Source organism: Solea solea, chromosome 20 (genome assembly GCF_958295425.1).
Source record: "Solea solea chromosome 20, fSolSol10.1, whole genome shotgun sequence".
Classification (NCBI taxonomy): Eukaryota; Metazoa; Chordata; class Actinopteri; order Pleuronectiformes; family Soleidae; genus Solea; species Solea solea.
Genome location: NC_081153.1, coordinates 708778 through 720322, shown reverse-complemented (window position 1 = coordinate 720322; position 11545 = coordinate 708778). Strand labels below are relative to the sequence as shown.

Below are 11545 nucleotides of genomic sequence, written 5' to 3'. Positions count from 1 at the left end.
ATTTCCCATCTTGCAATTAGTAAAACTGAAATTATAAATTGTTTCACAGTAATCCTTTGAAATGTTTTGGAGGCACAGGCTCTGGGGGGTCAGAAGCCCGCTGTGCAGGTCAACTAGCAGTACTAGTCGCAGGTGATCGCATGAATGAAAAACGTTGGAGCTGACGGGGGAACCTCGTTCCCTCGTTCCCTCGTTCCCTCGTTCTCGTCAGGTCTAATGAGCTGAAAACACCTGATGCTGCTTCAGGAAACAAGGCCACGTTTGCATCATCAGTTATTAATTCCAAAAATAAGTGAAATAACCCCTAGTGGTTATTTCCAAACGTTTCTATAGAGGAAACTTGTCCAAATGCTAACGTTAAACTTCTATATTATAATGTTATAGTAGCCTCTCTGACAACAACTAGCCTGGCACAGAGCAGTAAGTAAGTAGCTAGCTAGTTCCCTGATATGGTTATTTTCATCTTTACCTGAAATATTGAATTTCTCTCTCTATGTTTTTGTTCTTCTGAGCAAATAAACAAGACTTTAAAATCAAATCTCCCACTGTCTCTCTCAGTGTCTCTCTGTCTCTCTGTGTCAGTCTCTCAGTGTCTCTCTGTCTCTCTCTCTGTGTCTCAGTCTCTCTCTGTCTCTCTCTCTGTCTCAGTCTCTCAGTGTCTCTCTCTCTTTTTCTCAGTGTCTCAGTCTCTCTCTGTCTCTCTCAGTGTCTCTCTCTCTGTGTCTCAGTCTCTCTCTCTCTCTGTCTCAGTCTCTCAGTCTCTCTCTCTGTGTCTCAGTCTCTCTCTGTCTCTCTCAGTGTCTCTCTCTATCTGTGTCTCAGTATCTCAGTGTCTCAGTACAGAGCACATCCTCCTCATTGGTCACATTTCAAATGTTTATTGCTCGTTTCTTTTACAAAACAATGAAACTAAACTAAACTAAACTAAACACCATCATGAATAATCCACATCAACCTCTTAGTGTGATCACTGTCCCATGTTCACTTCTGTCTCAGAGTCTGGAGGCGTGTCCTCATGGTTCCATGTCCACTTCCTGTCTCAGAGTCTGGAAGTGTGTCCCCACTGTCCCATGTCCACTTCCTGTCTCAGAGTCTGGAGGCGTGTCCTCATGGTTCCATGTCCACTTCCTGTCTCAGAGTCTGGAAGTGTGTCCCCACTGTCCCATGTCCACTTCTGTCTCAGAGTCTGGAGGCGTGTCCTCATGATTCCATGTCCACTTCCTGTTAAAGGGTGAGGACTGTGGCGGCCATGTTGAAACTTGTCAGTGGTTGGACGTCTCTGTCCCCTGTGCTGGTGACGCCTCTATCTTGGTCAGGAGCACAGATGTGGGCGGGACTTGTGGTTTGATTGACAGTGTTGATAGGAGGACACATGGACGTTCATTGTAGCTGTGCTGCCGCGTCAGAGAAACACCGCCGTTATTAGCCTTAGCTCCCCTGTTACCGCCTGAGGGACCATTGTTGGTGTTGGGCGCCCCCTGCAGGTTAAAGCTGTGGTGGCGCATCACAAAGCTTCCTCTTGGTTTTTCTGGAACCAGGAGTGGAGTGGAGGAGGTGGAGTTTTGAGGAGGCGGGTCCAGACATTTGGGGAGGCGGACCGTCGGCAGCAGGGAGGAGCTATAATGTCGAGCAGACTGATGATGGTGGTACTGTCCTGCACAAGAGGACGAGGTGAGGACCTTGATGCCGCCACTTCCAGACGCACTGACCTCGTGGATGTGTTTGAGCAGCTCATCCAGCGCCGACACGTCATTAGCCGTCTGCGTGCAGTGATGATGCGAAATGGCCCCGCCTCCTATCCTGCCTCCTGCCCTGCCTGCCACTGCTTGCTCATTACTCAAAGTCTTTTTCTCCTCAAGGACGTGCAGCAAGGAGACGCTGTTGTCTCTGACGCCGTTGTCTTTGACGCTGTTGTCTTTGACGCCGTTGTCTTTGACGCTGTTGTCTCTGACGTCGTTGTCTTTGACGCTGTTGTCTCTGACGCTGTTGTCTCTGACGCTGTTGTCTCTGACGCCGTTGTCTTTGAAGCCGTTTTCTCTGACGCTGTTGTCTCTGACGCTGTTGTCTTCGAAGCTGTTGTTGTCTCCGACGCTGTTGTCTCCGACGCTGTTGTCTCCGACGCTGTTGTCTCTGATGCTGTTGTCACCGACGCTGTAGTCTCTGACGCTGTAGTCTCTGATGCTGTAGTCTCCGACGCTGTAGTCTCTGACGCTGTAGTCTCTGACGCTGTAGTCTTTCTGATTGTTCACTGGCAGCTCAGAAGAGGAGTCAGGGGTTGAGTAGGGGGTGGAGTCAGGGCTACACTCACTTAATGTCAAGACAGACAGCTGACCATCCACCTGAGAAAAAGGCGGAACAGAGATAAAGAGGGCGTGGCTTTCAGTTGTTATTCTGATTTATAATAAATCACACCGGTAATACACTGTCTGGCCAAAAAAAGAAGTGGCCACCTTTTCACAGCAGCCGTTTATTGTTGGTTAATTGTTGGGTTAGTGTTGGTTAATTGTTGGGTTATTGTTGGTAAAATGTTGGGTTATTGTTGGTTAATTGTTGGGTTAGTGTTGGTTAATTGTTGGGTTATTGTTGGTAAAATGTTGGGTTATTGTTGGTTAATTGTTGGGTTAGTGTTGGTTAATTGTTGGTTTATTGTTAGTTAATTGTTGGGTTATTGTTGGTTAATTGTTGGTTAATTGTTGGGTTAGTGTTGGTTAATTGTTGGGTTAGTGTTGGTTAATTGTTGGTTAATTGTTGGTAAAATTTTGGGTTATTGTTGGTTAATTGTTGGGTTAGTGTTGGTTAATTGTTGGGTTATTGTTGGTTAATTGTTGGTTCATTGTTGGTTCATTGTTGGTTATTGTTGGGTTATTGTTAGTTAATTGTTGTTTGTTGGTTAATTGTTGGGTTATTGTTGGTTAATTGTTGGTTTATTGTTGTTATTGTTGGTTATTGTTGGGTTATTGTTAGTTAATTGTTGTTTGTTGGTTAATTGTTGGGTTATTGCTGGTTAATTGTTGGTTAATTGTTGGTTTATTGTTGGTTATTGTTGGGTTATTGTTAGTTAATTGTTGTTAATTGTTTGTCAATTTTTGGGTTATTGTTGGTTAATTGTTGGGTTATTCGTTGGTTAATTGTTGGGTTATTGTTGGTTAATTGTTGGTTAATTGTTGGTTTATTGTTGGTGAAATTTTGGGTTATTGTTGGTTAATTGTTGGTTAATTGTTGGTTTATTGTTGGTTAATTGTTGGGTTATTGTTGGTTAATTGTTGGTTAATTGTTGGTTATTGTTGGGTTATTGTTAGTTAATTGTTGTTTATTGTTTGTAAATTTTTGGGTTATTGTTGGTTAATTGTTGGGTTAATTGTTGGTTAATTGTTGGTTTATTGTTGGTTAATTGTTGTGTTATTGTTGGTTTATTGTTGGTTAATGTTGGTTAATTGTTGGTTTATTGTTTGTTATTTGTTGGGTTATTGTTGGTTAATTGTTGGGTTATTGTTGTTAATTGTTGGTTAATTGTTGGTTATTTGTTGGGTTATTGTTGGTTAATTGTTGGTTAATTGTTGGGTTATTGTTGTTAATTGTTGGTTAATTGTTGGTTTTTTGTTGGTTTATTGTTGGTTAATTGTTGGGTTATTGTTGGTCTATTGTTGGTTAATTGTTGGGTTATTGTTGGTTTATTGTTGGTTAATGTTGGTTAATTGTTGGTTTATTGTTGGTTTATTGTTGGTTAATTGTTGGGTTATTGTTGGTTTATTGTTGGTTTATTGTTGGTTAATTGTTGGTTAATTGTTGGGTTATTGTTGGATTATTGTTGGTTAATTGTTGGTTAATTGTTGGGTTATTGTTGGGTTATTGTTGTTAATTGTTGGTTAATTGTTGGTTATTTGTTGGGTTATTGTTGGTTAATTGTTGGCAGTCTTGGCAGTTGTCAGGTCCAGGTTCAGCAACATTCTGAGCCCAAAGACTGAGGTCAGCTGACTTCCTGAATATACAGAATGAGCAGATTATTTCTTCCCTGATGGCACGGACATATTCCAAGATGACAATGCCAGGATTCATCGAGTGGTTCAGGGAGCATGAGACATGAGTCCAGACCTGAACCCCACTTGGAAGACTTGGACTCTGCCATCATCAACACAAGATCTTAATGCAACACTGGACACAGATAAATCTTAGTTTTATGAGTGCTGTAATCAGACCAAACATTAGAGTGTGTGAGCTGGCAGTGAATAATATGTAAACAATGACGCGTCAGCATCATCATTGTGTAATCATGAAAGACTGCTGTTAGCAGGAAGCTAAAAGCAGTGCTAGGCTAGGCTAACAAAGACACTGAACCTGTCGTCATACCTGAGCGAGCCTGAGGTGGGCGCCGCCCAGCAGCAGGTCGTGACATGATGGCGTGTGGGGGGTTGATGAGGCCTGACTGTTAGCCATGAAAGAGCTGTATAGCCGTGGTGTGGACACGCCCACTTTGACCTGCTGGGGAAGAGGTCAAATGTCAGTAAATAACCATCACTGACCTGATCTGAAACTCTGCTGAATCATTTTTCCGCAGTGAGTGAGTGTGTGTGTGTGTGTCAGTGCATGAGTGTTCTGTTCAAACCTGCTCAAACCTGTTCAAACTTCCTCAAACCTGCTCAAGTGAAAACTTGCTCAAACTTCCTCAAACCTGCTCAAGTGAAAACTTGCTCAAACTTCCTCAAACCTGTTCAAACCGGCTCAAACCTGCTCAAACCTGCTCAAGTGAAAACTTGCTCAAACTTCCTCAAACCTGTTCAGACTTCCTCAAACCTGCTTGAAAATTGCTCAAGTGAAAACTTGTGCAATGTCGTCCATGTTCGAAATGAGTCCAGTTGTCTATCTAGTGAAGATGACGATGACCTGCATGAATGAGAACTTTCACACATGTGAACAAATAATTGATCCATTTGTTTTAAATGGGAAATAAACAGCAGCTGAACAATGAAAACTCTTTCTGATAATAACTGAACAATGAAACCTCTTTCTGGAAGATGTTTGTCATTTTTTCCGATGAGCAAAAACTGACTTCCTGTTTGGCAGCAGTGCATCGTGACATAATCACACACCTTTGGCGTTCCCTCGAGAAGTCCACTGAGTTTCGCGAGTGATCGTAACGAAAGAGCGCGAGGCAGCGACGCCTCAGGTTCTTTTCCCAGTGCCGCTGCTCGCTGAGCGGCGCCACGGCTGCAGTAACATGACACAAGTAAACCCGACACCACCATGCCCAGGAAGAATGCCACCAGGATACAGGCTAGCAGGAACGTGTAGTGGACGTTAGCGGTGGCTTGCTGTTCCATGTCTGGAAGACAGAAAATGGTCCATACAGTTAATTCATAGGTTTAGATTTAAATATCCTTTACGATGTTTTGACAACTCAACTTTTTAGTGTCAGAGGACGATTCATTACATGCTAGAAGTTAGCATGAGTGAGTGAGTGAGTGACGAGTGATGTCATGTCACGTGATCTCTGATCTCCCTCTTTTCTCCCATGAACCACTGCTGTGACCTGCTCAGGTTTCAGCACTGTAACCCCACCCCAGTGAGACAGTCAACCCCACCCCTGTCAGTGAGACGGTCAGTGAGACAGTCAACCCCACCCCTGTCACTGAGACGGTCAGTGAGACAGTCAACCCCACCCCTGTCACTGAGACGGTCAGTGAGACAGTCAACCCCACCCCTGTCAGTGAGACAGTGCGTGAGACGGTCAGTTAGACGTTCAGTGAGACAGTCAGTGAGACGGTCAGTTAGACAGTCAGTGAGACGGTCAGTGAGACGGTCAGTGAGACAGTCAGTGAGACGGTCAGTTAGACAGTCAGTTAGAGGGTCAGTTAGACGGGCAGTGAGACAGTCAGTGAGACAGTCAGTTAGATGGTCAGTGAGACGGTTAGTTCGACGGGCAGTGAGACAGTCAGTGAGACGGTTAGTTAGACGGGCAGTGAGACAGTCAGTGAGACGGTTAGTTCGACGGGCAGTGAGACAGTCAGTGAGACGGGCAGTGAGACAGTCAGTGAGACGGTTAGTTAGACGGGCAGTGAGACAGTCAGTGAGACGGTTAGTTAGACGGGCAGTGAGACAGTCAGTGAGACGGTCAGACCCTCAGATGTTCAGACCTTCAGATGTTCAGATGTTCAGATCTGAGGATCAGAGGATCCTCAGATCAAAGAAGAGAAACCTGAGAGTTAGATGTTTGTCTCTGAGTGGACAGTGGACAGAGACATGAGGATCCAGTCCCCAGATTGAGATGCAGTACCTCACCTGTCCACTCATGGTGCTTTTCCCTCACTTCAAACACAGCGTGCTCTGTAAATATCCAACATAGAACTCACTTTCCCACAATCCTTCAGCTCAACTTCACTTTCTTACCGTAGGTGGAGTCAGACCGTGATGTCGCCAAGATATCAGCTGGAAAAAAAATCAAACATTCACCTTAGTTCCTGTGTTTACAACCATCAGCTGCTACCATGGTTACTAAAGTTTATCTCACCATAGCAACCGTCCACGTCAAACAAATGCTCGTCCTCAATGTCCTGCTCAAAGCCCGACCTGAGACAACACAGGAACTGATTAGACTCCTCCCCCTGTGTCAGGATCCTTGGAATCAATTAGGCGTATCCACGGCAACCACAACGTAACTTCATTAATTACTTTTATTTCACATTACTATTATTATTACTTTATAGAAAAAGTAATAATAATATTGATGCCTTTCCTTTAAGGGAATTCACCGTACATGATTATTAAAAATAAATCAAATACAGACGGGTGGGGGCGGGGTCAGAGGGAGAACAGCAAAAATAAAAAAAAATCTGATGATTGATGAGTCATTAATAATACTGATTAGAAGACGAGAAGGCGGAGTCTCTAATGGACACTAACCATTCATCTTAATCTTATCTGATTTATGATGTCAGTGGTGAGACAAAAGGAGGCGGGGCTTACTTTAAGCCCTGCGTGATGTCGGCACAACAGCCGCTCCGCAGCCATACGCAGTACGGGTCACGAGAGGTCAGACAGCTTCTGAGACAAGAAGACAGGTCTTACAACATCAGAATTATGAAAGAGTGCCCCCTGCTGCTGAGACACAGAGGCTCAGCCTCCTCTGCTGCCTCGTGTGGTCACTCTGTGTGACTTTTATTTTGGTGGGCACAAGTCTTACTGTTTACAACCGCCATGATGAGAGCAGCGGCTGAGCGGAACTCTGAGGACACAGCTACTGAAGGCCACAAACAAGGCATGGTGGTCTTTATCCAGCTCCAGACCCAGGACCACCCTGTCCTCCTGTCCCTGAACATTACACCTGCACACAGGAAGTAGATTAGTTTGAATAAACCAGCGTTAGCACATGGACCTCATGGTTAGTGTCTTACTTGGACAGTCTGTAAACATGGACCTCACGGTTAGTGTCTTACTTGGACAGACTGTAAACATGGACCTCATGGTTAGTGTCTTACTTGGACAGTCTGTAAACATGGACCTCATGGTTAGTGTCTTACTTGGACAGACTGTAAACATGGACCTCATGGTTAGTGTCTTACTTGGACAGTCTGTAAACATGGACCTCACAGTTAGTGTCTTACTTGGACAGACTGTAAACATGGACCTCATGGTTAGTGTCTTACTTGGACAGTCTGTAAACATGGACCTCATGGTTAGTGTCTTACTTGGACAGACTGTAAACATGGACCTCATGGTTAGTGTCTTACTTGGACAGTCTGTAAACATGGACCTCACAGTTAGTGTCTTACTTGGACAGACTGTAAACATGGACCTCACAGTTAGTGTCTTACTTGGACAGACTGTAAACATGGACCTCACAGTTAGTGTCTTACTTGGACAGTCTGTAAACATGGACCTTACAGTTAGTGTCTTACTTGGACAGTCTGTAAACATGGACCTCGCGGTTAGTGTCTTACTTGGACAGACTGTAAACATGGACCTCACAGTTAGTGTCTTACTTGGACAGACTGTAAACATGGACCTCACAGTTAGTGTCTTACTTGGACAGTCTGTAAACATGGACCTCGCGGTTAGTGTCTTACTTGGACAGACTGTAAACATGGACCTCACAGTTAGTGTCTTACTTGGACAGACTGTAAACATGGACCTCGCGGTTAGTGTCTTACTTGGACAGACTGTAAACATGGACCTCACAGTTAGTGTCTTACTTGGACAGACTGTAAACATGGACCTCACAGTTAGTGTCTTACTTGGACAGACTGTAAACATGGACCTCACAGTTAGTGTCTTACTTGGACAGTCTGTAAACATGGACCTCGCGGTTAGTGTCTTACTTGGACAGACTGTAAACATGGACCTCACAGTTAGTGTCTTACTTGGACAGACTGTAAACATGGACCTCATGGTTAGTGTCTTACTTGGACAGTCTGTAAACATGGACCTCACAGTTAGTGTCTTACTTGGACAGACTGTAAACATGGACCTCATGGTTAGTGTCTTACTTGGACAGTCTGTAAACATGGACCTCACAGTTAGTGTCTTACTTGGACAGACTGTAAACATGGACCTCACAGTTAGTGTCTTACTTGGACAGACTGTAAACATGGACCTCACAGTTAGTGTCTTACTTGGACAGTCTGTAAACATGGACCTCGCGGTTAGTGTCTTACTTGGACAGACTGTAAACATGGACCTCGCGGTTAGTGTCTTACTTGGACAGTCTGTAAACATGGACCTCACAGTTAGTGTCTTACTTGGACAGACTGTAAACATGGACCTCACAGTTAGTGTCTTACTTGGACAGACTGTAAACATGGACCTCACAGTTAGTGTCTTACTTGGACAGTCTGTAAACATGGACCTCACAGTTAGTGTCTTTCTTGGACAGACTGTAAACATGGACCTCACAGTTAGTGTCTTACTTGGACAGACTGTAAACATGGACCTCACAGTTAGTGTCTTACTTGGACAGACTGTAAACATGGACCTCACAGTTAGTGTCTTACTTGGACAGACTGTAAACATGGACCTCACAGTTAGTGTCTTACTTGGACAGTCTGTAAACATGGACCTCACAGTTAGTGTCTTACTTGGACAGACTGTAAACATGGACCTCGCGGTTAGTGTCTTACTTGGACAGACTGTAAACATGGACCTTGCGGTTAGTGTCTTACTTGGACAGACTGTAAACATGGACCTCATGGTGAGTGTCTTACTTGGACAGTCTGTAAACATGGACCTCACAGTTAGTGTCTTACTTGGACAGACTGTAAACATGGACCTCATGGTTAGTGTCTTACTTGGACAGTCTGTAAACATGGACCTCACAGTTAGTGTCTTACTTGGACAGACTGTAAACATGGACCTCATGGTTAGTGTCTTACTTGGACAGTCTGTAAACATGGACCTCATGGTTAGTGTCTTACTTGGACAGACTGTAAACATGGACCTCATGGTTAGTGTCTTACTTGGACAGTCTGTAAACATGGACCTCACAGTTAGTGTCTTACTTGGACAGACTGTAAACATGGACCTCACAGTTAGTGTCTTACTTGGACAGACTGTAAACATGGACCTCACAGTTAGTGTCTTACTTGGACAGTCTGTAAACATGGACCTTACAGTTAGTGTCTTACTTGGACAGTCTGTAAACATGGACCTCGCGGTTAGTGTCTTACTTGGACAGACTGTAAACATGGACCTCACAGTTAGTGTCTTACTTGGACAGACTGTAAACATGGACCTCACAGTTAGTGTCTTACTTGGACAGTCTGTAAACATGGACCTCGCGGTTAGTGTCTTACTTGGACAGACTGTAAACATGGACCTCACAGTTAGTGTCTTACTTGGACAGACTGTAAACATGGACCTCGCGGTTAGTGTCTTACTTGGACAGACTGTAAACATGGACCTCACAGTTAGTGTCTTACTTGGACAGACTGTAAACATGGACCTCACAGTTAGTGTCTTACTTGGACAGACTGTAAACATGGACCTCACAGTTAGTGTCTTACTTGGACAGTCTGTAAACATGGACCTCGCGGTTAGTGTCTTACTTGGACAGACTGTAAACATGGACCTCACAGTTAGTGTCTTACTTGGACAGACTGTAAACATGGACCTCATGGTTAGTGTCTTACTTGGACAGTCTGTAAACATGGACCTCACAGTTAGTGTCTTACTTGGACAGACTGTAAACATGGACCTCATGGTTAGTGTCTTACTTGGACAGTCTGTAAACATGGACCTCACAGTTAGTGTCTTACTTGGACAGACTGTAAACATGGACCTCACAGTTAGTGTCTTACTTGGACAGACTGTAAACATGGACCTCACAGTTAGTGTCTTACTTGGACAGTCTGTAAACATGGACCTCGCGGTTAGTGTCTTACTTGGACAGACTGTAAACATGGACCTCGCGGTTAGTGTCTTACTTGGACAGTCTGTAAACATGGACCTCACAGTTAGTGTCTTACTTGGACAGACTGTAAACATGGACCTCACAGTTAGTGTCTTACTTGGACAGACTGTAAACATGGACCTCACAGTTAGTGTCTTACTTGGACAGTCTGTAAACATGGACCTCACAGTTAGTGTCTTTCTTGGACAGACTGTAAACATGGACCTCACAGTTAGTGTCTTACTTGGACAGACTGTAAACATGGACCTCACAGTTAGTGTCTTACTTGGACAGACTGTAAACATGGACCTCACAGTTAGTGTCTTACTTGGACAGACTGTAAACATGGACCTCACAGTTAGTGTCTTACTTGGACAGTCTGTAAACATGGACCTCACAGTTAGTGTCTTACTTGGACAGACTGTAAACATGGACCTCGCGGTTAGTGTCTTACTTGGACAGACTGCAAACATGGACCTCGCGGTTAGTGTCTTACTTGGACGGGTTGTAAACATGGACCTTGCGGTTAGTGTCTTACTTGGACAGACTGTAAACATGGACCTCATGGTGAGTGTCTTACTTGGACAGACTATAAACATGGACCTCGTGGTTAGTGTCTTACTTGGACAGACTGTAAACATGGACCTCATGGTGAGTGTCTTACTTGGACAGACTATACACATGGACCTCGCGGTTAGTGTCTTACTTGGACAGACTGTAAACATGGACCTTGCGGTAAGTGTCTTACTTGGACAGACTGTAAACATGGACCTCATGGTTAGTGTCTTACTTGGACAGACTATAAACATGGACCTCGCGGTAAGTGTCTTACTTGGACAGACTTTAAACATGGACCTCGCGGTTAGTGTCTTACTTGGACGGTTGTAAACATGGACCTCGTGGTTAGTGTCTTACTTGGACAGTCTGTAAACATGTACTTCGCGGTTAGTGTCTTACTTGGACGGGTTGTAAACATCGATGTCCTCCAGCAGTTTGGTTCCGATGCTATTGTTGAGATGTGTGCTCACCAAGACTTTCAGGACTCGTCCGTCATCTGAGCCCAAGAACATCACCATGCGGTCTTTGAAAGGGCCAGCAGAGACATCAACCACAATCTGGGTCAACTTGGACCTGGGAGGGACAAAGCAGAGTAGTAGTGATTGATCA

At 44.3% G+C, this 11545-nt stretch overlaps 1 protein-coding gene across 5 annotated transcripts in view; it reads right to left on the bottom strand.

Moving 5' to 3' along the window:
* Positions 1 to 862: 862 nt before the first annotated feature.
* The window catches only part of LOC131447424 (semaphorin-6C-like), a 49036-nt gene continuing 38353 nt past the window's right edge, over positions 863 to 11545 (bottom strand). For 3 of the 5 annotated variants that reach the window (XM_058619192.1, XM_058619191.1, XM_058619196.1), the window contains exons 14-21: positions 11336 to 11509; positions 7178 to 7318; positions 6961 to 7038; positions 6506 to 6564; positions 6385 to 6423; positions 5088 to 5320; positions 4348 to 4479; positions 863 to 2339 (exon numbers count right to left, since the gene is read on the bottom strand). In XM_058619192.1, the coding sequence (XP_058475175.1) occupies positions 1263 to 2339; positions 4348 to 4479; positions 5088 to 5320; positions 6385 to 6423; positions 6506 to 6564; positions 6961 to 7038; positions 7178 to 7318; positions 11336 to 11509 (1933 nt within the window). In that variant the 3' untranslated portion in view covers positions 863 to 1262. The remainder of the gene's footprint in view (positions 2340 to 4347; positions 4480 to 5087; positions 5321 to 6384; positions 6424 to 6505; positions 6565 to 6960; positions 7039 to 7177; positions 7319 to 11335; positions 11510 to 11545) is intronic. The other 2 variants (XM_058619193.1, XM_058619194.1) reach the window with 2 other exon arrangements.